This window comes from Tursiops truncatus, chromosome 4 (genome assembly GCF_011762595.2).
Source record: "Tursiops truncatus isolate mTurTru1 chromosome 4, mTurTru1.mat.Y, whole genome shotgun sequence".
Taxonomy (NCBI): domain Eukaryota; kingdom Metazoa; phylum Chordata; class Mammalia; order Artiodactyla; family Delphinidae; genus Tursiops; species Tursiops truncatus.
Genome location: NC_047037.1, coordinates 38,096,592 through 38,122,307, shown reverse-complemented (window position 1 = coordinate 38,122,307; position 25,716 = coordinate 38,096,592). Strand labels below are relative to the sequence as shown.

General features: G+C 35.6%; 1 protein-coding gene across 5 annotated transcripts in view; it reads right to left on the bottom strand.

Moving 5' to 3' along the window:
- Positions 1-25,716, bottom strand: part of MLF1 (myeloid leukemia factor 1) — a 56,155-nt gene that overhangs the window by 6,395 nt on the left and 24,044 nt on the right. For 2 of the 5 annotated variants that reach the window (XR_012331358.1, XM_033855409.2), the window contains 3 exons: positions 10,295-10,442; positions 854-931; positions 408-491 (listed from right to left, as the gene is read on the bottom strand). Coding sequence is in view for 4 of the 5 variants with exons in the window: in XM_033855409.2 (XP_033711300.1) it covers positions 408-491; positions 854-931; positions 10,295-10,442 (310 nt within the window). In the remaining variant the exon portion in view is untranslated. Of the gene's footprint in view, positions 1-407; positions 492-853; positions 932-10,294; positions 10,443-24,824; positions 24,941-25,716 lie in introns of all 5 variants that reach the window. The other 3 variants (XM_073803839.1, XM_073803841.1, XM_073803840.1) reach the window with 2 other exon arrangements.

The following is a 25,716-nucleotide window of genomic DNA, read 5'->3' as shown; positions in this document are numbered from 1 at the left end:
GACAAGTTATACATAATAAAAAAATCTAAATTCATATAAAACATTCATTTACAATAGTGATCTTCAGCAGAATAAATGTTTTTGAAGTTGAATGTTTTTATTTTGAAAGTTTAATTAACGCTGCTTTTCAAACTTGCAGGTTCTGAGATCATTTTGGTAGGCTGTGACCAGGATTTTTAAAATATGAAGTAAAATAGAAAATATCAGCACATGCTGTAAACAGTATGATTATTTTCTCATGAAATTTTTATTTCAGCTGTAAAATATATACAGTACACAAGTACTGTCATGATGTAAGATATATTTTTCAATCACTGTGGACCATGGTTAGAAAAAGGTTGAAAGCCACTATAATATAGGATACCAATAACTGAAAATAACATTCTCATCAGTCCTTTAGTACTTACAAAGTTTCTTTGTAATTCCTGCATGCTGTTTCGCATATTTAACATCATTCGGTCCATTGCCTGAAAAGGGTTGACATCTGTACGCTATAGGATATTAGGAAGTATGTTATTAACTATAAGCACAACACAAAGGAAGCAAAATCAACATTCCCAAAACAGCTGAAATTTTTTTTTTTTGATTTTTGCTGTGGGGTCTCATGCAGTGATCGACCAGGCAAAGATAATTTAAGGACTATATAATGAAAGTGATTTGTTAAAGAAGAATTTGAAGCATACACAAAATCCTAAACAGCCAACATACAAATGGTTAGGGAGTTGTAACACTATAAATACATGCATACATACATGTGTATATATCCACACATATATACATGCAAGAACATATAAATACACACACACATAAAATTCAACTTGCTCATAACATAATCTGGTTAAAATTTAAATACTGAGTGGTGTATCCTTGGCTGTGGGACAGCTCTAGCATAGACTAGTCTTCCAATTTTTCCTTCTTCCTTCTGGATATCCTACCAGGCAAATAAATAAAACCCAAGTATAAGATGACAGTGTTCCTTCCAGCAGTCCAACATGGGTGATAGAAGCTGCCTCTGGAGTAATCAGTACTCCTTTCCATCAGACTTGGACCCAAGTGATATAGGTTGATTCCACTAACAGTCCTTGGATTTGCTGCCCACCACTGCCAGATCAGTAGGGCATACACTTGAAGCATGAGGTATGCTCCTTTATTTATTTAAGTAATTTATTTACTTTAATAGACCTTTATTGGAGTATAATTGTTTCACAATACTGTGTTAGTTTCTGCTGCACAACAAAGCGAATCAGCCACATGCATACATATATCCCCATACCCCTCCCTCTTGAGCTTCCCTCCCACCCTCCCTATCCCACCCCTCTAGGTCATTGCAAAGCACTGAGCTTATCTCCCTGTGCTATGCTGCTGCTTCGCACTAGCTATGTATTTTACATTTGGTAGTGTACAAATGTCGATGCTACTCTCACTTCGCTCCAGCTTCCCCCTCCCACCTCGTGTCCTCAAGTCCATTCTCTATGTCTATGTCTTTATTCCTGCCCTGCCACTAGGTTCATCAGTACTTTTTTTTTTTTTTTTTAGATTCCATATATATGTGTTAGCATACGGTATTTGTTTTTCTCTTTGTGACTTCACTCTGTATGACAGACTCTAGGTCCATCCACCTCACTACAAGTAACTCAATTTTGTTTCTTTTTATGGCTGAGTAATATTCCATTGTATATATGTGCCACATCTTCTTTATCCATTCACCTATCGATGGACGTTTAGGTTGCTTCCATGTCCTGGCTATTGTAAATAGTACTGCAATGAACGTTGTGGTACATGTCTCTTTTTGAATTATGGTTTTCTCAGGGTATATGCCCAGTAGTGGGATTGCTGGGTCATATGAGAGTTCTATTTTTAGTTTTTTAAGGAACCTCCATACTGTTCTCCATAGTGGTTGTATCAATTTACATTCCCACCAACAGTGCAGGAGGGTTCCCTTTTCACCACACCCTTTCTAGCATTTATTGTTTCTAGATTTTTTGATAATGGCTATTCTGATCAGTGTGAGGTGTTACCTCATTGCAGTTTTGATTTGCATTTCTCTAATAATTAGGTGATGTTGAGCAACTTTTCATGTGCCTCTTGGCCATCTGTATGTCTTCTTTGGTGAAATGTCTATTTAGGTCTTCTGCCCATTTTTTAATTGGATTGTTTGTTTTTTGATATGGAGTTCCATGAGCTGTTTGTATATTTTGGAGATTAATCCTTTGTTGTTTCATTTGCAAATATTTTCTCCCATTCTGAGGGTTATCTTTTGGTCTTGTTTATGGTTTCCTTTGCTGTGCAAAAGCTTTTACGTTTAATTAGGTACCATTTGTTTATTTTTGTTTTTATTTTCATTACTCTAGGAGGTGGGTCAGAAGAGACCTTGCTGTGGTTTATGTCAAACCACATATATGGTTTGTGTTTTCCTAAGTTTTCCTCTGAGAGTTTTATAGTGTTTGGTCTTACATTTAGGTCTTTAATCCATTTGAAGTTTATTTTTGTGTATGGTGTTAGGGAATGTTCTAATTTCATTCTTTTACATGTAGCTGTCCAGTTTTCCCAGCACCACTTATTGAAGAGACTGTCTTTTCTCCTTTGTATGTTCTTGCCTTCTTTGTCATAAATTAGGTGACCATATGTGCATGGGTTTACCTCTGGGCTTTCTATCCTGTACCATTGATCTATATTTCTGTTTTTGTGCCAGTACCATACTATCTTGATTATTGTAGCTTTGTAGTATAGTTTGAAGCTGGGGAGCCTGATGCCTCCAGAGGTATGCTCCTTTAGAAGAACAGTTAAGAATTCCTCCAGAACAGTAGTTTCTTAGCCAGGAGTGATTTTGATCCCAGGGGGACATTTGGCAATAATTATACTCATTTTTGTTTGTCACAGCTGGGGAGGGTATATGACTGGCATCTAGCGGTAGAGGCAAGGGATTCTGCTAAACATCCTACAAAGCATAGGACAGCTCCCCAGAACAAGAATTATCCAGCCCAACGTGAAAGTAGTGGTGTCAAGGCTGCAAAACTCTGCTCTAGAAAGATCTGCTATTGATTTTAAGTTTTATCACTGGATCAATCAGCAGGAATCAAAAAGTGAAGCACATATTCTAGTGTGTCACCCAAAGCATCATCTACTATTATAAGGAGTGTTTAGTTCAAGGAACTCCCCTGCTCAAGCAGGAGGAGTGTTTTGAATCCTGTAAGGCACTGTTATTCAATGCTGGTATTTCAGCCCTTCTGGATATTCTTTTGCTTTGTGCCAAGCTGGGACTCAGTAAAGAATCATCAAAGGCCTGTTTATGTCTCTGCCTTCTACTGGGTTTTTATTGCTAGTTACAATAGAAAATAGATGAAAAAAGCAAATTCCTTTTTAGAATCTGCATTTAGCACAGTAGGGAACAACAATGACACGTTTAGGAGTTACTGATACATCTTTAGGATGCAAAGGACTACAATAGAATTAATCTGCATTTCAGAGATTCAACACAATTCAGGAAATGCTGTGAATTTTTTGCTTCAACATTAGGTTGAGAATCAAGGCTGTATAAGAGAGAACAATTCAAGAGAGACAGAAGGGCTGGCCTAAGGAAGGAGAGGAGGAGGAGGAGGAGAAAAAGATCCGATGTTTGGGGTATATTCTGTCTCTTCTCAATTCACTATCAAATCAGCCATCAAAAGATGTATCTGTACTTGCTATGGGGTGGCCCAACGCCTTGACAAAAAAGTGGAGCTACAAATTAGAGCGGAGATTCCAGTGGGCTTTTGAGGCCTTCAGGAACTCTGTACAGCTGCTCTTCTCTGCCTAGAATGTTTTCTCCTGACTCTCAGTATAGTTTCTTCTAATCATTCAAGTATCACCTCCTTAAGAAGCCCACCCGTCTAAACTAATCTCTGCCTCACATCCACCTGTCACTATATCATTACTCCATCTCCTTCAGAGTACTTTGACGATCCGAAATTATTTTGTTGTTTATTGTCTGTCTTCCCACTCTGTAAAAATAATCTCTGTGAAGGCAGGGCTATATTCTCTGTCTTACCCACTACTAATTCCCAATACTTTAAAAACAACTCCTGGCACATAGGAGGGCTCAATAAATATTTGCTGAATGAAGGAACTAATTATCTCTAATTAGTTAACTAATTAGCTCAGCTCAAACCCATATATCCAACTGTTTACCAGATAAATCCCACCTGGACAGCCCACAGATGCCTCAAATGCAAAACACCCAGAATTGAAATGACCTTTCTGAACACCCCTGCCCTCATACCTGCACTGCATCAATGCTCTCTGTTCCTAGCTCAGTGGCATTCCCATCTACCTAATTCCTCATGCCACAAAAATAAGCATAATACTTTCCTTCTCCCTCTCTACTGATCCATCAACCCAAGTTATCAACAAGTTCTATCCATTCACCTATTTAACTCTTTCTCAAAGGAGATTATTTCTCCTTATCACCACAGCTATTACCTGAGTAGAAGCTATCACTAATACTTCCCAGAATACTTGATCAGCCTCCTAGTCTCCCTGTCTCCACTGTGATCCCTTCTAACCTCTCTCCTCCCTGCAGGCACAATGATCTTTAAAAAATGAGAACCTGGGGGCTTCCCTGGTGGCGCAGTGGTTGAGAGTCCGCCTGCCAATGCAGGGGACACGGGTTTGTGCCCCGGTCCGGGAAGATCCCACATGCCACGGAGCGGCTGGGCCCGACAGCCATGGTCGTTGAGCCTGCGCATCTGGAGCCTGTGCTCCACAACGGGAGAGGCCGCAACAGTGAGAGAGGCCCGCGTACCGCAAAAAAAAAAAAAAAAAAAAAGAGAACCTGATTCTACTACTGTTTTGATGAAAATTCATCAATTGCTCCCCCTGCTCTTAAGATAATGTCCACAATCCTTACCAGGGCCAAAAGAAGTTGCCCTGGTTACCTCTCCATCCTCATCTATGCACACTCTCCAACTCACATCCTAGGGCCAAATGACCCTAAACACCTTTGCGCTCCCTAGCCTCTAGGTTTCTGCACATGCTGTTTCCTCTGTGTTGAGCACTCGTCTTCTCCCCTCCCAGATTTTCCTGGCTAACTCCTATTAATCCTTAAGGTTCAGGCAGTGTTCTCTAGTTGACCTCCACTCCACCATCCCAAAAGGTCTGGGCTACAGGCTTTTTTCTGCCTGTGCTCCCACAGCATGCTGAACTTCCTGATCATTTTTACTGATAACTCTGTGCTATAGCTGTTTTCTTTTTTCCTTCATCACTTGTCCCACTAAAAACTCTGGTCAGGAAGGACAAATGTTATATGTCAAACTTTAAGGAGAGAAATGGCTGAAGTCTAGCACAAGAGAATAAAAAAACTTTTTCATGAGAGCATAGGTGCATCCATAGGAAATGTTCCAATGTGATGCTATTTTCTGTTACTCCTCAGATTGCCTTTAATGTGTTAGAAGCTAGAGCCACAGAAAACAGGACCAAAGGCCCGGAGAAACAGGGGTGGGAGCAAAGCTGGTTGCAGAGTAGCCATGCTTGAACATGGGAAAGGAAACGCATGAATGAATTGGCAATAGAGTCCTAGAGAAAGCAGCCAATCTGAGCTTTTCCAGATGTGCTTGTCTATCTACAGTTTGGTGGGTTTTCACCTTTTGAAAAGTCTTCATAAGCTTGGGGAAGTTTCCAACTTTTAAACACAACTGTGGGGATCCCTTTTGCAAATCAAGTGAGTAGTCATCAACTAAAATGTACTTTTTCTTTTGGAAAACTGATTTTATTATGTTGGTATTACTTACTTCACAAAACACAGGCCTAAACACTCTAAGATAAATTTAACACATGACACAAGTTTTCAGTAATAAATGCTAAAAAGCCATTATGAAATTGGGCATGCCAATTCAGTTTGCTTGAGTTAATGAAAAATAAATATTTGTCAGAAAATATTGCTCAAATGGTTTGTGTCTTATGATATGAACCATACTACCAAAACTGCCAAAAGGCACAAGAGAACTCATCACCTAGAAAAAAACTCCAATTAATTTTGGTTATGATATTTATTATATAACAATCTCTGAAAAAGAGAGAAATGCACTGCATAATCACATAGTTCAGAGCTAACCAAATTACAGAACCTTTTAATCAAAAAGAATTCAACATATATTTTTAAAGTTATCTGCTTATTATTCATTGTAGAGCCTGACAGGATCCTGGCAGGCAAATAGAGAGACCATATATCACTTTTAAATAAGACTACTCTAGTATTTGTTAAAGGCAGTTGAAAGAGAAAGTATTTGCTATGGATTGAGACAAACATTTCTCAAAGGAAATGCAAATTCACACCAAAATTAACACATAAGGTACAACGATTAAGATTATATCATCTTTCCTTTGTTCAACTATTCCATATTTTTTTAAAAATCAGTTAATCTTTCCTTTAACCTGTTAAAAATCAAAAGTATCTAAATTAATAACATTTCAAAAAATTAGTAGAGATATTCGGCCAAAAATTTAATGAATACCTCCTAAGAACTAATTTATAGAATAAGTAATATGGACTTCAGAAAGGATCACACATAGATATTTAAAGATATCTGGAGTCTTCGATAGGAAAAAGAACATTAAGTATAATAGATAGAATAATCAAAATTAATAGTTCATAAATTATATTTCTCAATAGGTACAGATGAATGAAAATAAATTTTTAGATTCGTATACAAATTAAAAACTTTCATTACTTGGAAGTTTTAAATGTTGAAAATAAATTTTGAATTTCTTGGTAAAAGGTATATATAAAGTTTTACCATTATTCTGTGATAATTTTCTCCCTGTGTAAGTTATGACAAAAAAACTAGAGAAAACTGTGTTTATATTCAATTTTATAAGTTACATCAGTTGATATATACTTATACTGTATATGTAGAACAGTAATCTCCAAAGTGTATTGATGTACCAGTAAAATTCCTCTTTCTGTTTCTTTTTACTGAAAGGAAAAACAGATTTTACATTGACTCTGGCACCATCTCTCAATCTAATTGTCAAATGGTCACATGTCATATCTTGAATTATAAACTGCCTAATTAAATAAATTTACAGATTAAATTATAGTTTTAAACAAACCAATCCTCTCAAAATGGACAACTGGCTTAAAAGTATCCCAATAAAGAAATCATGAACTGAAGAAACTGCTAATAGTACAAACACAGGAAAACGGCAAAGCTGATGCTTCTTCTACTTCTGTAGGTGTCTCTGTTTTCCCTCCTAATAGGGCTGTTAAAGATGACAAACGTCAAGAAATGGGCCAAAAATAAAGAAAAAAGTTATCAAGTGTCTATTTGAAATATAAATTTTCATCCACTATGCTTAAAAGCATCAGCATATGGCTCGCTACTTAATCAAAATACTCATTTTAAAATTTATAACTTCATAAAAAGAGAATAAAAAGTTTGTGTAAACTGTTAATAAAAGTTCAAATAGAACAGCCAGCATGCTCAGAAAGTCTACTGTTTTCTTCACTGTGCTCTTTTCAAACTAGGCAGCCATCTTTTTCGTCTTCTGCAGTCAATTTCTAACTTCTGTTTCTACTTTCACATCTAGTTATGAGACACTGACTTAGAAAAGTCAAGTTAGGATACAGGCCTTCTGTTGCTACTGTTGTTTGTTTGTTTTTGTTTTCTTTTAATTAATTTATTTAGTTTTGCTATTACATAACTCTTTCATACTGAGCCATAAATATGTCAAATGTATCACACCCTAGGGAAAAAAAGGTGAGCCATATCTCACCAGTACAAATTATAATGTACCGGGAAAGAAAAAGTGTTTTGGCTAAAAGAGAAGCTGAATGTTCCTTGTAAAACTGGATGAAATTCCTATATTTAAAAATTACTACTGCCCTTCAACTGCCCTAGGACAGTGCTCAGTACTCTTGGTTGGCAAAGAGTTTTCATAGTTTGAACAAGAAAAAACCCCACTGGTGTTAGCTTTCTAAGACAGTTGATACAATACAATGTAACTGAAGAAGAATGTATACTACTCGATTTTAGATGGGAGAGGCAACTAAATACTACCTAGCAGTATTGACTATATAAAAAGTTATAAAACTCAAAGTTTTATGAAATGGTTTTGTCTAAATCTGATATAGTAAAAATTACCATTTACTTTTTATTTAATAGGTAGATGAGTACTGCAGTTTTTCTTGGGAAAATGTTTAAAGACATTTTTATTAAATTAAAACATAAGACGATAGGTTCACATATAGGTGATTAGTGTACTTTACTCAGCATTGGTTTAAAAAAAAGCTAAAAGCTTTCCAGTCTATTTGAATATCATCATGCTCTCCATTAAGGTGGCCAATAGCCACGTGTGGCTATTTAAAATTAGTTTTAAAATAATTAGAATTTAATTAAAAATTCAGTAGCACTAGGCACATTTCAAGTGCTCGACAGCCATATGTGGCTAACCACACTGAACAGGGCAGATTTAGAACATTTGCATCATCCAGAATGTTCTATTGGATAATGCTACAGACTTTAGCCTACATCTATGATTAACAATCTTACACAAAAGTTAATTTATGTCACTATAAACCAGACAAGGTAGCAACGATTTTAGTTTTCCATTCAAATGTTGTTCTTGGCCTTCCTTTATATTCAGAGTTGTTTTCCTGCTTGACTTTCCTTATTCAATCATCACATTTATGCAACCATATTACTTCAGCTGTGTGGGTGTTTTTGGTTCCCCAAAACTTGATTTCAAGCCACATTGGCAAGGTAACTATGAGGCAAGCTAAAATACAAATAGTTCTAAATTATGAATCGTATAAGCTACAGTTTCACAGAAATTTATCTATTTGGTTACATATATTTCTTATTCCAGCTCATTAAACATTCAGATGTTTTAAGCACAAGTACCCAGGAAAGCACAAGTACCCATTTACTTCTACTTCCAATGGATGACCAGCAATGTGTTTTAAGCACAAGTACCCATTTACTTCTACTTCCAATGGATGACCAGCAGAGTTACAGCTTAGGCATCCTTAATAAGAACTTTATATATATATATATATATATATATATATATATAAAATATAACTTTATTATAAACAGATCTCCTTTCTATGCTTACAAGGGAATAAAATTGTCACTTCTTTTTCTACAAAGCCTACGAGTAGCTCATTTATGCACGTAAATACAAAGCACTATGTACAGCCCTACTCTTTCTTTGCTGTGGTTATAGCAGATATATAAAATGCTTCAATGCTCATGTGAAAGATAAAATTTCAGAATGTCATATTTGATTTTTCTGCTCTCTTTGACAATTTTTTCCTTTGACCTTAATTTTCAACTTTTATGGAAATTTATAGCCCTAACAGTAAAAAATATATATAATGATACCACATTAACTAATTTAAAAAATAACTGGAATGTAATTAATATATATATTGGAATAATATATATGTGAAAAAGAAGGTGAAGATTACTTTCATTTAAATGGCAAATGCAATGTTATCCATCAAACGTCTTAGGAGTATTTGAAACATTTTGCTCTATTTAAGACCACTGCAAATAGAAAATACAAAAATGTTTTCCTGGAAGATTCGGGAAGTTTCCCAACTGACCAATTCAAAATGTTTACTGAGTTCCAAATATCTACATTTCTATTGCAGAGATTTATCTTTTAGAAAGAAACTCCTGTGGATTTGTTGTTCGAGAACTGCCATTCCTGAGGCTGAAGAAGCAATAGAAATAAGCAGAAAAGAAGATACTTAAGGTATATAAATACCCTGTTTTTTTTTTTTTTTTGAGTTGAGTATGTTTGTAACCTTTTAGTTTTGCTCTCAGACAAGACTTCTGAATATATATTGTAGTTTTGCAAGGCTTTTGAATACAATTAAAAGTTAATCTCAGTTTTGAAGGTCCAAGGTAGCCATGCAGAAGACTGGTTTTTCCTGGTCCAATAGAGATAAAGCATTATACTATCATTTTTTATTTTAAAGTGGGAAAAAAAAGTGTTGTATGCAATGATATTTCCTTGCCTGTTCTAATGTAAGACATGGGAGTAAATGATGAGGTGAGGAAAAAACTATATACATATGGAAAACAATGTTTTAAGTTTGGCTTGTAATATATAACTTTATGGTGCTAAAAGTTTTAGTAGCACAGTGGAATTCTATACAATTAACAATTCATTGTTAAAGAACTCAGCTTTCCAACCGGTCCCTCCTTTTACATAAGTTATTTCTATAACATAAATATTAGTCATATCCTGTTGTCAGAGATATATTCTTCTGTAATACTTTTCTTTACTAACTTTAAAATAAAGAACTTACAGTCAAGGAATTTTCTCCATCCTCATGTCCCGTATGGTTACGAGCTCTTCCTCTGCCATCAGAGATGCTGAACAGGTCTCTTCCAAAAGGTTCAGAAAAATTTCTCATCATCTGTCGCATACTTCCTTGGTGTGCCATAAAAGAATCACTGTTGAAAATACATATAATCATGTAAGAGTAAGTGTTGGAATTTAAATAATAAGTAGGCAGCTTAATACTACAAAGAATGAATTTGGGCTAATATGCTTGTTAAAGAGACAAAAGAAGAGTTTAGGAGAATAGAATTATCTCATAAAGACTCACTATTCATGAATACAAAACCTGTTCTGTTTGTTACCTACCATAATTCACTTATGTATAATAGTAAAAATATACCTTTATTTATCTCATTGTATGAAATTGATAAACACAAAGTAACACATCTCAGGTAGCTTAAGCCAGCACTAAAGGAAATGGCAAAAAAGGACTGAAAAATATTGCTACTAGGTAGAGGCCACTTTGGGCAGTCTACATACATTCTAGTGAGAGCTAATAAAGAATGCTGGCTTGTTTATTTTTTAACTCTTATTTATTAAATATGAGCATTGAGAACTATAGCTATGTTATGAATACCATAAAAGATACAACATTATTTTTTAAAAAACAGGGTTTTTTTTGTCTGAATGTTATGGAGTTGTAAGAGTTCTTTATATATTCTAGACATCAGGCTTTTATTATATATGTCTTGTAACTACTTTTTCCCCCAATCTTGGACTTGCCTTTTCATTTTCTTAACATCAGCTTACTGAGCCACACAGCCAGGATCCTTTGTTAGGTCTTCAGTTTTCACCAGACTATGACCTTTGCATGGAAATTTTATTTCTGACTTAGTTTTCTACCTCTGCCTTTCATCTTTAACTAACTCCAACTCCTATGACATTTTACATATCTCCATAAGCATCTTCTATTTTTAGAAGATGAGGAATAAGTAGAATTTAAAACATGAAGGGAAGAATTGTAATAGAAAGTCAGAAGTGGACAATCTGACAATCTGAGGGGAGTATCGTATAAAAGAGTAAATTGTGTTGATTATTCTACCGTACCTTCTAAATTTCCTGTCTTAAATTTAAAAGGCTTCCATTTTTATTTTACATCTTCTAACATGGGAGATTTATTTGTAGTTCTTTTTTTTTTTTACAAAATGTTCTAATATTACTGAACTTAATTTCAGTTAGGTATATTATAGACTTGATTATCTAGTCTCTGATAAACCAATGAACTCACTAATTTATATGTGTGGTACCCAGCTTCTAAGATGGCCCCAATGATCACCACTCCCTGGTATTCATGAGCTCATGTAAACCCTTCCTCCCCTTAAGTATGGCTGGACTTACAGACTTGCTTCTAATAGAATATAAGTGATGGGATGTCAATTCCAAAATTAGGTTTTTAAAAAGACTGTGGCTTCTGCTTGTGTGCTCTCTTAGCATGATGGCTCACTCTGCAGGAAGCAGCTGCCACACTATGAGGCAGCCCTGTGGGGAGGCCCACATGAGTGAGCTTAGGGGCAGGTTTTTGAGACCAGCCAACAGCCACGTGAAGGAACTTGGAAGCATATTCTCCGTCAGTCAAGCCTTAAGATGACAACAGCCTTGACTCACAACTTGATTGCAGCCTAAGGGCCCGAGTTGGAACCGCTAAGCTGCTCCTAGATTCCTAACCAACAGAAGTTATGACATAATCAATGTTTGTTTTAAGCTGCAATAGATAACTAATACATATTACATCCCAAAGAGCAGTGTATAACACATTTAAAACTGCCCTTATTCTGTCAATTTTGGTAGTTTCATTTAATGACTGGGAAGGAAACGAATACAAATCTATAAAAATAAGTAGGTCTGTTTCTGCATCATGAGAAAATGTTTTCTAGATTTTCACCAAGTTTTGAGACTATGTTTGGGATGGTATGAATATATATATATAAGCTTCTATGGCATAAAACAAACCTCAATTGAGGGTGGTGTTTCTTAGATAGGTTTCTTAGATAGGTGGTCTTACTCCAGAGCAGTTGAAACTGAGGTACAAGAAGACACGGAACTTGTATTCTATTTATTCTTCATCTTCTAAAAACAAAAGATGCTTATGGAGATATGTAAAATGTCATAGGAGTTGGAGTTAGTTAAAGATGAAAGGCAGAGGTAGAAAACTAAGTCAGAAATAAAATTTCCATGCAAAGGTCATAGTCTGGTGAAAACTGAAGACCTAACAAAGGATCCTGGCTGTGTGGCTCAGTAAGCTGATGCTAAGAAAATGAAAAGGCAAGTCCAAGATTGGGGGAAAAAGTAGTTACAAGACATATATAATAAAAGCCTGATGTCTAGAATATATAAAGAACCCTCACAACTCCATAACATTAAGACAAAAAAAACCCCTATTTTTTAAAAAATAATGTTGTATCTTTTATGGTATTCATAACATAGCTATGGTTCTCAATGCTCATATTTAATAAATAAGAGTCAATCAAAAGTCACTAAGGAAGAAGTTCGGAACTACAGGTACTGACTACATCGGAAATGCTTCTCTATGTAGCATGCTCCCAGGTGAGTGGAAACTTTATTTAAGAACAGTAAGCAACTCTCCCAAGAAATGGTGGCTAGACAATATGATATACAGGTTCAAGTTCAACAAATGTTTATTTTGTATATTGTGCATCAAGCATAAAGGTTGATTACTGGTCTGGAGGAACTTCTGGTCTGACAGAGAAGTGAGACTTTATGTTTTAAAATTAAGATTTTAAAACTTAGATATTATATTAGTTTACTATTGCTTCTGTAACAAATCACTACAAATTTAGTGACTTAAAACAACACAAATTAATTTTCTTACAGTTCTGGAAGTTAGAAGCCCAGAATTGGCTAGAATCATTGTGTTGGCAGGGCTGTATTGCTTCTGGAGGCTGCAGGGGAAAATCAGCTGCCTTTTTCTAGTTTCTAGAGACTGCTCGTGTTCCCTGGCTTATGGCTCCTTTCCCCATTTTCAAAACCTGCAGCATAGCATCTTCAAATCTCTCCCTGAGGCTTCCATATTTAAAAGATTCTTGTGATTAAATCGAGCCTGCCTGGATAATCCAGGTTATTCTCCTATTTTAAGGTTAGCTGATTAACAGAGTTAATTCCAACTATAACCTTAATTTCCCCCTGCAATGCAAAATGACATATTCACAGTTTTGGGGGATTGGGACATGGGCATCTTTAGGGGGGCATTATTCTGTCTACCACAAATACATTCCTAAAATCACTTTATTTAAAGCAATTTCCAATTGTTCCTGTCAGTCTGCATAAAATAGTCTTAGAAGATTGAAAAGCTATAAAATACAGCTTGTGATTAACCTGGCACTAGTGTGCTGAAGGGGATTTCTATGACTGATGATGAAGACAATAGATTAAAGAACTTGAACCTGAATTAGGACAAGCCAAAAGACATCAGCTCTGAAAGCACCAGCTCTTGAAGAAGTATCCACCCCAATGGCAGCATTCTCTCTGACTAATGGCCTGATTTGTAACTATTATTTCTTGTTATAATTCAAGGGGACTTTTGAGGTCCTTTATTAGACAACTAAATAATTACAATTTTTTAAAAGTAATTTATGAAATCCATGCCAACGCAAACTACCTTCTGTTCTTAAAGTACCAAAGAAAGGCTTCTGTTATACCTTGCCTCTCCCTCCCCCAAACCCTTTCCTGATACTTTTCCAGCTACTGTCTCCTTTCTTTTAGCACTTAAAATCTTCCAATAGTCATCTATACTTGTGTCCTTTATTTCCTTGTAGCTCATTCCCTTTATTTCTTTACAAATGCCTTTTCCTTCCCTTCACCTCTGCAATAAAACGCCAATGATTCCCTTAACCTTCCAATTACTGAAACCCAAAGGTCATCCCTAGTCCTTGAATTCTCCACAGCATCTGGAACTCTGGGGGCAATGCACTGTTCTCAGCCTTGTTTGATAAATTTCTCCTTTAAATTCTCCTTTCCTTCTCGCCCTTGATGGAGCTTCTTTAGTGTCACAGATAGATTACTGATGTGTCAAAATGTTGATACCTCATCCTTGTGGCAGCCAGGTGGGGCCTGAACCTGCCAAAGTCCCTGGCGCTGGTTACTTCCAGCTTCTATCAGTCTCTCCTCCTTTGTACTCCAAGTTGCTTTGCAAATATTCTCTAATTGTAAATGATGTTAAAATGCTGAAAAGCACTGCCCCCTAAAGACATACTTCCTCTGGGCTTTACCTGGTCTTCTTTTCCCTGCCCTCTGTGCATTATTTCTTTTAACTTGACCATGCTTAAAAGTCACCAGAGGTACCCATTAAAATGCAGATTCCTGAGACATACGCCCAGGGATTTTTGATTCAGTATATCTGGAGCATGGCCCAGTAATCTGCATTTCAGCAAGCATTTCAAGTAACCCTAATGCAGATGTTCCAAGGACCTCAAATGAATAAACACTATAATCTGTCCTCTTCAACCACTTTATCAGGGACTGTAGTTCAATTTCTGCTTGTTTTGATGCAAATGGTCTCCATTTATTTAACAAATATATACTGAATACCTATGTAGAAGGCCCTGTGCCAGGCAGTGGGTATAGAGCCCTGAACTTTGGAGGGCTAAAATCAATTTCAACTTCCTATTGGCCAGGAAGTTGTAATACTTTTTGAAGTACTCAGAGTATAAATTACAATGATAAAGCAATTATTGAACATTTGCCCATTTCTATCCAAATAAGTCTGTGTTTACTGAAGTATAGTTGATTTACAGTATTATATTAGTTTCAGGTATACAACATAATGATTCAATATATTTATAGATTATACTCCATTTCAAGTGATTATAAAATACTGGCTATATTCCCTGTGTTGTCCAATACATCCTTGAGGCTTATTTATTTTACACACAGTAGTTTGTACCTCTTAATCCCCTCTCCCCGCCTCTCTTGCCCCTCCCCTGTGCCCTCTCCCCACTGATAACCACTAGTTTGTTCTCTATATCCGTGAGTCAGTTTCTGCTTTGTGATAGTCTTTCATTTGTTTATTTTTTAGATTCCACATATAATGATAACATACAGTATTTTGTCTTTCTCTGTCTGACTTATTTCACTAAGCATAATACCCTCCAGGTCCATTCATATTGTTGCAAATGGCAAAATTTAATTCTTTTTTATGGCTGAGTACTATTCCATTATACATATACCACATCATCTTTATTCATTCATCTGTTGATGGACACTTGGGTTTCTTCCATGTCTTAACTATTATAAATAATGCTGCTATGAACACTGGTGTACATGTATCTTTTCAAATTAGTGTTTTCATTTTCTTTGGATATATACCCAGGAGTAGAATTGCTGAATCATATGGTAGTTCTATTTTTAGTTTTTTTGGACAAAACTTTGTAGTGTTTTCCACAGTGGCTACAAAAATTTACATTCCCACTGACAGTGTACTAGGGTTCCCTTTACTCCATATCCTTGCCAACGTTTGTTATTTGTGAGCTTTTTAATGACAGCCATTCTGACGAATGTGAGGTGATATCTCATTGTGGTTTTGACTTGCATTTCTCTGGTGATTAGTGGGATGTTGAACATCTTTTCATGTACCTGTTGGCCATCTTTATGCCCATCCAGTGAATTTTTTTCCTAAAAATACTGCATTTTTCACTTCTAGAATTTCTATTTGGTTGTTTTTGTTTTATAATTTCTCTTCCTCCACTGAGATTTCATATCTTTTCATTCATTGTAAACATATTTTCCTTTACATCATTGAGTAAAATTATAATAATTGTTTTAAAATCCTTCTTGGTTAATTCCAACATCTGGATCAGTTTGGGATCAATATCTATTGATTATCTTTTCTCTGGAGAATGGGTCGCATTTTCCTTTTTTTTTTTTTTTTTTGTCAAGTAATTTTGGATTGTATCTGTAAATTGTGGCTATTATGTTTGGGAGTTATATATCTGTTATACTCAGGAGTAGTGTGGGTTGCTGTTGTTGTTTTAAGCAGGCAGTTATTCTGGCTGGCCTTAATATTAAAATTCTGTCTCTTGAGTGGCAGCTCAATTCTCAATATTGTTTTTATCCTTGGCTGAACGGCTTTATGTCTCTCCCGCATATACAAATGTAAGGCTCCAATGGAGACTTGTGCAGAATTTATTAACAGCTCTTAGAGATCACCCTCTCTGATTCTCTCCCCTTTTGGGACTTCACTCCTCATTTTCCTGTGACTGTGGCTGCACTGAACTTTGAGCCTGGTTCTTAGCCAGACAGTTTCAAGTCTTCTATCAGAGTTTTAGCCACCCCTACATAGCACAGACCAAGCTTACCCATAGGCTACCATTGCTTTCCCTTCTTCCAACTGTTGAGTCACCTCCAGTGTATGTCTGATTTTGGTCATTTTCCAGTACCTTCTACAGAAAGTTGTTTTTGTGTTTTATTCTGGCATTATACTCTTATCTGAAGGAGGGCTGGTACAACTGGAGCTTTCTTGGCTATGCTAGAAATGAAGGTCTCCTGAAGATATTAATCTCACATTCTATAGTCTTTTTTGTTTCATTAGTTTTGTTTCCTTAAATGTTGGTTCTTCTGTTTGGTTAGTGTAGCTTCTGTCTTTCGTGATGTTAGTTTTCCTCAAATGTTTGCAGTTATTTACATATTTTGAACAAGATAAAGAAATAAATGGATGCAGGGACATGAGTGGTTAAAAGTCTTTTAAGTGAGTTTATAGATCTGAATTAGGAGGGAGAAGCTGGAATGTGTGCTCAGTCCTACAGTTTGGTTCAGTATTTGAGATTTCCTGTTTTAACCTCCTCCCCAAACCCTTTCAATCCAAGGCCTAATAGACTACTCTCTTTCTTCTATCAAATTAGCTTCTCTAGCTTTTTACAATTTTCTTTTATTTTTACTGTGGTAAGAACATTTCCTATGAAACCTACCCTTCTAAGAAAATTTTAAGTGTACAATACAGTATTGTTAACTACAGGCACAATGTTATACAGCAGATCTCTAGATCTTATAATTTTCTTTTTCCTTCATTCCTGAGACACAGAACAGCAAAGGAGTACCTTGGGGGCAATAATTTATCCCCCTAAAAAGGAAATGAGGGGAACGTAGTGTGACTGTAGACTTTAATCCTCCCCATCATGTATAGTTATTTTCACTTACCTGCTTTAAAATAGCAACACAAAGGAGAAAAAGACGTTGGGGTTGGAAGGGAGCTACAGATTGGAGGAAGGGGAAGAGGATATAAAAGACAGATTGGCATTCAATCATTTCAACTTCCTTTCAATGTGCCTTTTTATACTGCAGAAGCTCAAAAGGTAAAATTTAATTTCCTAGACCCCACTGCAGCTAAGATTCTGGATTTAGGTTCTGCCAATTATGGACAATGGATAACTGGAAGGTAGAGATGTGGGAGAGTCTGTATGTACCATTAATTCTGTTTGTTGGTAAACATGATCACAGAGCTATGTAGTTTTTCTGTAGCAGTATTAGCAACTGAGAGTGTCTCATCACTAGAGCTTTATGGGTATTGGGGGACAGGAATTGAAATCCATTTCGCTGATATGGTTGCTAGCAGGTACACAATGGCTTTGGAGTTAGGAGTAGCAGCAGCTTCCCAATTTAGTGATTCCTAACTTGGGAAGTGGCAGTTGCTTCCCCAGTGGTCTGGATGTGATGGGACTTTGAGGGTCATTTCTGAAAGTTTAACCTAGTCTGTTTCGTCAGCCATCACAGTGATTCTCTAAGCCATCTAATGCCCTGTAATAAATCATTTTCTGCTTCAAGTTGCTAGACTAAATTTCGTTTTCCACAATATCAACGTAGGTGGGAAGGTTTACTCCTTTTATTTTCGTCAGCCTTAATCCCATTGCAGCATGTCTGAACAGTACTGACTGTTTCAACTATTTTATTATCTTTCTTTTATGTACTCCTCAATATTTTTCTCTACTTTCTTTTCTTTCCCTTGAAGGGAAGGCATAGGTTACCATTATAGGGAGTCAAGGGGAAATTTTTTTTAATTTAAGTTAAAAATAAAGTCTTGCTATTTGTTTTAGTCCTCTTTATAAAACAAAGACATTTGAAAACAGAATATCATACAGAAAATATTATTTGTCTTTTCTGCCCAATTAGAAGCTTCTTGAGGAAAGGGGACACATCTCTCTTGCTCCCTCTACTGTACAAAATTATCTGGCCCACAGATGTTTCTGGACTGACTGATGGAACAATAACCAAAAAAGGATAGGAAAAGAGCCATTGAAGACTTTTCAGCACTTTAAAAGCATTCAGATGGAATATAATGCCACCTTTAAAAGTGCAAGGCAGATATTTATGTATTGATATAGAAGGATTAGCAAGATATGTAGTATACCTCCATTTATATTTAAACAATTCATGTACATATGCTTATAAATGTATAGAATATATCCCTAGGAGGCTATGCAGCAAACTGGTCATAGTGGTTGCATTCTGAGAGGGTGGCTAGATGTTTGAGGGCCAAAGGTGGGAGGGTCTTTTTTTGTCTTAAATTATTTTATTGAAGAATAGCACATATAGAAAAGTGCACAGATCAATCACAACTGTACAGCTCACTGAGTTTTCCCATTTTTAAATGTACAGTTTAGTGTTAACTATATTTGTTTTGTTGTGAGGAGGGGTCTTTTAGTTATGTACTCTTCTGTACCTTTTTGAGTTTTTGCCACAAGCATGTTTTACACATTCCAAAAACACATTTTTGAAAATGTAAAGCACCTTGATACTTTATAAAATAAGGTATTAATTGCTGGATGTTGGATGTTATTAAATTTTAAGAGATTTTCCTCATTTTTTAAAGTCTTATAGTGCATGTGTAAACATGGAAAATTGAAATGGGAAAAAAGTTCTACTCCCACTAAAATGCTGTAAAATAAAGTACACCAATTTATTTCTGTGAAAACCCTAAAGCTTGTCAAATTTTGGTCTTCATGGTAAGATGTTACTAAGATTTTTGCTTCAATAAATTAATATTTCCCATCTGTTTTCAGTTAGGCATTAGTTTTAATTATATGCTAAGACAGAACTTTACTCCAAAAAATATTGTGTAGTTCTGAAGTCTTATTGCCTTAATTCGACTTGAACATAATTTCTGAAAATTGAATGTAGAAATTTATGTCGAATGTTTCAAATGATTAAACTGATTCTACAATAACTGGTGTAAAGGTGAGTGTTTTTAAGTTGTATAAAGGATTTCCAGCAATTATAGTCTTCTACTCAGAAAGCAATGCCATTTCCCAGGTACGTGTGATGATATTATAAAGTATTAAAATAAAAAATAAAAAGATGAGGGCTTCCCTGGTGGCGCAGTGGTTGAGAGTCGCTCATGTCCCCGTCCAGGAAGATCCCACATGCCACGGAGCGGCTGGGCTCGTGAGCCATGGCCGCTGAGTCTGCACGTCCGGAGCCTGCGCTCCGCAACAGGAGAGGCCACAACAGTGAGAGGCCCGCGTACCGCAAAAAAATAAATAAATAAAATAAAATAATAAAATAAAAAAAGTATTCTCTAAATATATCTAATAGGGAGGCTGTTTCCTGACTGTTTTGTTCTACAGATCTGTTTACTCTTGTGCAGTATCAATTGTTTTAAAGGAAACTGGTTAAGTAGAGAAAGAAATATATTTATGAATGACAAATAGCAGGTCCTCTGCATACCTGACCGAAACGATAATTTTCAACCACCCCTGCATTAGGACCACTGCTGGTCTGGATGATTGATCCATATTCTAAAAAACTGTAACATGTCGGTACTCTTACTTCTTCATTTGTTCTCCTACTGTCACTCCCTTGTCCTTTACACACCAATCCACTTGTGGACATTGCCCTGACTACTTTCCAGCCTCCTTCCTGCTGACAAACTTTATGCAAAGTCATAAAAGGAAAGTGCTCTCCAGTGTGTGCAGGTTGAGGATGCTCTTAGTGCAACAGAACACAAAAATTTCAACAGGAGTCCAAAAATTAAACTGTTCTTAAACAAATTAGTAACCGAATCTCTGAGAATGAAGAGTCTCTTTAGTTGAACGTTCAGTATTAACTACAGAAATGTACTTGTACTAAATTCATTTAGGAAATAGGATAAACTGAAGACACTAGAGCATTAGGTTTATTTAGAGATTATTCATATTTCATTCTTTCCAACTAAAAACAGACTCTAACATACTACGAATAATCAAGTAAAGATATTATACACACAATGAAGAAAAATATCATAAATAATTTTCCCATGAATTCTTACAGAATTTTTAGTTTTGGATTTTTGTCTTATTAATAGGAGCGATGGGCACGGAAAATTTAACAGACTACTATTCCTAGACCTGCCACCTGTTAAAACTTTGAGAATCACTATTTTAGCAGAAGTATAGGCAACTAGTACCATGCAGAAGTTGTGACAATTTAAAAATTAAGTGGATCAATGGCACACAATGAGAATAGAGGGCAGAAACAGTTTCTCAAAATCAAGTTTCCCAAATCAAGACGTGAAGATCAAAAGTTAGTTTACAATTAAGGAATCAGAATTTGGTGTATGTATCTCCCTACTTTTTACTTAAAGAGACAGAGTTTCAAGTAGTTCTAAGACAAATAAATGAGTTGTCTAAGAAATAATTTCTAGTTTTTACCTTAAAAACCAGACTGTTCCTAAGTATTTCATATCTAGATGATGATATTCAATGCCAGATGATACCAAGAAATTGGAATTATTTTTAATTTTGTTAGATGTAAATATGGCATTGTGGTGATGTAAGAATACAACAATATTTTTCAGAGATGTATTTAGAAATACATATGAATAAGATGACAAGAAGTCTGGAATTTGGTTTAAAACACTTTGGGGACTTCCCTGGTGGTGCAGTGGTTAAGAATCCTCCTGACAATGCAAGGGACATGGGTTTGAGCCCTGGTCCGGGAGGATCCCACATGCCGTGGAGCATCTAAGCCCATGCGCCACAACTACTGAGCCTGTTCTTTGGAGCCCGTGAGCCACAACTACTGAGCCCACGTGCCAGAACTACTGAAGCCCGCACACCTAGAGCTCGTGCTCCACAACAAGAGAAGCCACTGCAATGAGAAGCCCGCACACCGCAACGAAGACCCAATGCAGCAAAAAATAAATAAATAAATAAATTTATTTAAAAATACCCAAAACGCTTTGGAGACAGCAGCAGTGATAGAGATGGGTAAAGCAGGTGTAAATTTTGAAATTTTGGGTGCGGGGTATGCAGTATTGTTATACTGTTACACTTTTGTAGTATATATTCAAAATGTTTCATAAAAATCTTTAAAGAATAAAAAAGAAATAGAACTACGTAGAGTTAAAGAATTTCATACCATCTGATGTTTTTAAAATGGATGAGTCAAAAGAGAGTCCTTTTACTGAGATCTCTATACTCACTGGACTTTTAGAGCTTAGAATATGGGTACAAGTATGAAGATTAAAATATTCATTCTAATTAATATGCAGTTACTTAAGAAAACCAGTCAACTTTCCCTTTAGATACATGGATGACATTCAACTGCATGAAGAAAGATACTTCAGGGAATACTAGTTTTGCTCAGTGAATAAATGAGTATTAAATAGCTATTATTTTCCTATAGAAACATAACATTCAGTAAGATTTATTTTTCTGATTGCATTATAATTGGGTTAAAAATGCAGCAACTAAATGTGGCTCATTTAAAATGTTGCCCAGGTTTCTCTTTATTTAAATAGGAGTAGGTATATTTATATATAGAGCAAATGCTAAAAAAATCTTAATTTTTTTATTGACATGAACAAAAGGCTGCTTGTTGGAAAAAGCATTAAGACAAAAGTGGGCTCACAGTCTGGCTTTTGCACCTGTCTGAACCATTCAGGAAGAAACCTGGCTGGACCCTGAAGTGAGTTCAACTCATGTCTACCCAAAACAGGAGCTGCTTGGAAACAGGACTTTAAGATTTCTCCTGTTCAAGCTCGATTTTTTTTCTTTTTTAACAAAGGCAAAATCTCTTGTGGTAGCAAGAAGTTATTTTAATATTTTAAAAATTAATCTAATAGAGTTTGTTTTCTCAGGTAGGAAGAGTTTTTACATTTTTCTACATATTCATATTGTTCTCTTTTGAAAATTAATGTTTAGGGACTTCCCTTGGTGGTCCAGCGGTTAAGACTCCACACTCCCAATGCAGGGGGCCCAGGTTCGATTCCTGGTCAGGGAACTAGATCCCGCATGCAGCAACTAAAGATTCCACATGCCGCAACAAAAGATCCCGCAGGCCATAACAAAGATCCCACGTGCTGCAACTAAGACCTGGTGCCGCCAAATAAATAAATAAATATTTTTTAAAAAAGAAAGAAAATTAATGTTTTATTCTTCTAGGAAAATAAACTAGAAATATGATGACACTTTACAAAGCTAATACCCTATAAACTGGTTATACTGTGTACATAAACTGGTCTATAGTAATAACTTGAAATGTGGTTAAAGATGTATATGAAAAATATTCTTTGTACATCCATAGGATGCAGTATTTTGCATCCACTAAATTCATGCTTTAAAGAATACCTAAAGACTAGGGAAATGCTTATGGTATATGTTGAGGAAAAGCACAGTATATTTATTTTTATAAATTTATTTATTTTTGGCTACATTGGGTCTTTGTTGCTGCACGGGCTTTCTCTAGTTGCGGTAAGCAGGGGCTACTCTTTGTTGCGGTGCGCAGGCTTCTCACTGCGGTGGCTCCTCTTGTTGCAGAGCATGGGCTCTAGGTGCGCAGGCTCCGTAGTTGTGGCGCAGGGGCTTAGTTGCTCCGCGGCATGTGGGAGCTTCCCCTACCAGGGCTCGAACCCATGTCCCCTGCATTGGCAGGCAGATTCTTAACCACTGCACCACCCGGGAAGCCAAAATAGTATATTTATAACCATAAAGTTTGGTTCCAATTTTGGAGAAAAAAATTCATATATGGAAAATAGAAACGAAATACACCAAAATAATGATAGTAGCTAAAATCTTGAGTTGCATGATTTCCTTTACCAAATTTTCTATAGTCTTCAGATTTTCCATGAGAATACATTTTCATTTAAATGAGGAAAAATTTACGTATACTATTATAATGGCCATACTACTTCTTTCAGCATTGCTGACACAAACCACAATCAAACAGAATGAAATTTAGCACCAAACATATGTTTTCTACTCCGTTATATTTGCCTATCAGAAGCTAGGAAAAATTGTTGCCCCCTCCCCCGACAAAAAAATCTTAACTCCTAGATTGATTCTGGGTCTCTTGGGATAACCTCAACATAAAAGTGTTTTTTTTAAGGGCTGGTAATGTTTCATTTCAGAATAAGTTTTTTTTCTTTAAGATTCTCTCAAATATATATATGTTGTATATATATATATAATATTTATATTATATATACATGTAATATATATTTTTTACCAGAATTACAATTTTACTGGCCTGTACAAGAATATAGATATTTGTGCTTCTAAGTAGAAAAGCAGTACACTATTCTTTATTACACAAGGGTCTTAGATAACTGATACGGCAGTCCCATTCATCAAGGGAAATTCCTTCCTTCCACTATACATGGTAGTGGCATAAGCAGATTGCTATGGGTCTTTGATCACAAAAAAATGTTTCCTAGTCTCAGTAAGGTGTATGGGTCCATAAAGAAAATAGATCAGATGATATATTTTCAACACTAGAAATAATGCATACAACCTTCGTAAGAGAATCTTTTAGGGCATGGACCATGACTTCTACAAATTTATAACAAAGTCCATGGGGCTGGGCATATAGTAGAAAACTAAGAAATACCTGAAGAATGAATTACATTTCCATAGGCAATTTTATCTGCCTACTGTTTAGAAGCACAGTTTAAAATGGTGGTGTGGCAGAAGGCTTTGATATTGTAAGAGATGTAGGAATGACTATGGCTCCTTTCCCATCCTGTAGGTACTCCCCTACTTCTGTGTGAATGCTTACAAAGTCACTGATAGAACTAAGCATTATGATATGATCAGATGGTACCAAATGGCATTCTTTGACTATGTCATAATCATGTTGTGCTCCTTGGCTCCTAACTCAATGGTTCGTACTTAACGAGCCAAAGAATGCCCCGAACAGTCTAGCTTATTTAATAAGGTGATTTTGTTTTATTTTCTGCCGTGGCAATATTCTCAATCAAGAAAATATCAGTCAATGCCTGTCTTGTATGTGTAATACATTCACTTTCAACTCAGTAAATAGGTCAAAGCAGTGTCCTCTGACTACCTCCAAAGTGCAAAATAAATAAATTTTTAAAAATTAAAAATAGAGATTATAGATATGTAAATTTTAGCCCCTGATGAGAGCGAGGAGATAGAAAAAGTAACATCCTAAGAATATAGGCAGGGCTTCTCTAACCAAAGACTGGTCATCACAATATGGTGCCCACATGAAGAGTTTGGGTGGCTTAAAGAAATGCTAACAATTTACTATGAAAAATAAGGCTGATTTACCTTATTAAAGGCTGTTTAATGTCTAATAGCTGGTAAGTAGTAACACAGCTATTCTTTGTAGACTTGCACAATCAGAATTTCATTTCCGTAGCTCAGAAGATTCGAAGTTCATGTTTCTGTACAAAGCAGAAGTTTCTAGATTGTACTAAATATATGTAAACTTTTACATTTAATAATCAATGTTTTTTAGGGTGTAGGATAGATGCCAAAATCATTTTATTCTCAAATTAATTTTTCTGTCCATACTTGCATATTTCTATTCTTAAGAAAATGCAAACGGGAGGAGAAAGTAGTATTCTTGAGAGAAAACTGCATGCCAGGAAGTGCTAGCTTTTAGCCTTTGTGTTTTTAACCAAATTACAAGTATTATTTGTTTAAAAAGGTATATGTGAATGTATACTGTGAGGCAATTTTCACCGAAATAACTTCAGCTCTGAAACATATTATGACACCAAAAATGTCCCAAATATATAATAAAACAACAAACTTTAAAATATCACTTTTAAAGTTTCCCTTTAGTTTTCTGATGAAACATTTAATATGTGCTATTATAGGAAGGTAACCATTAAAAATGAATATATTTGAATTCAAAACTAGATTTTGTTTTTTACTCAAATCTCTAAAGTGTTTGACAATTTGACACTGTATTTTACTAGTCCTAATTTATTTAATAATTCTAAGTTTATATCCAAGAAGTATATACTTTTTGTCTGCCCACTTTTAATTAGTAAATTAGTAGAGTGTGCTTATTATTAATATCCCTGATTCTGAACTAATGAATTATTTAGAAAATGGTAGTATTTAAATTAGAAAGTGCCAACATCGACAATGGCACCTGTTGAATGCAAATACAGAGATCTTCCTCTACTTGTGATGATAAACCCATCGTAAG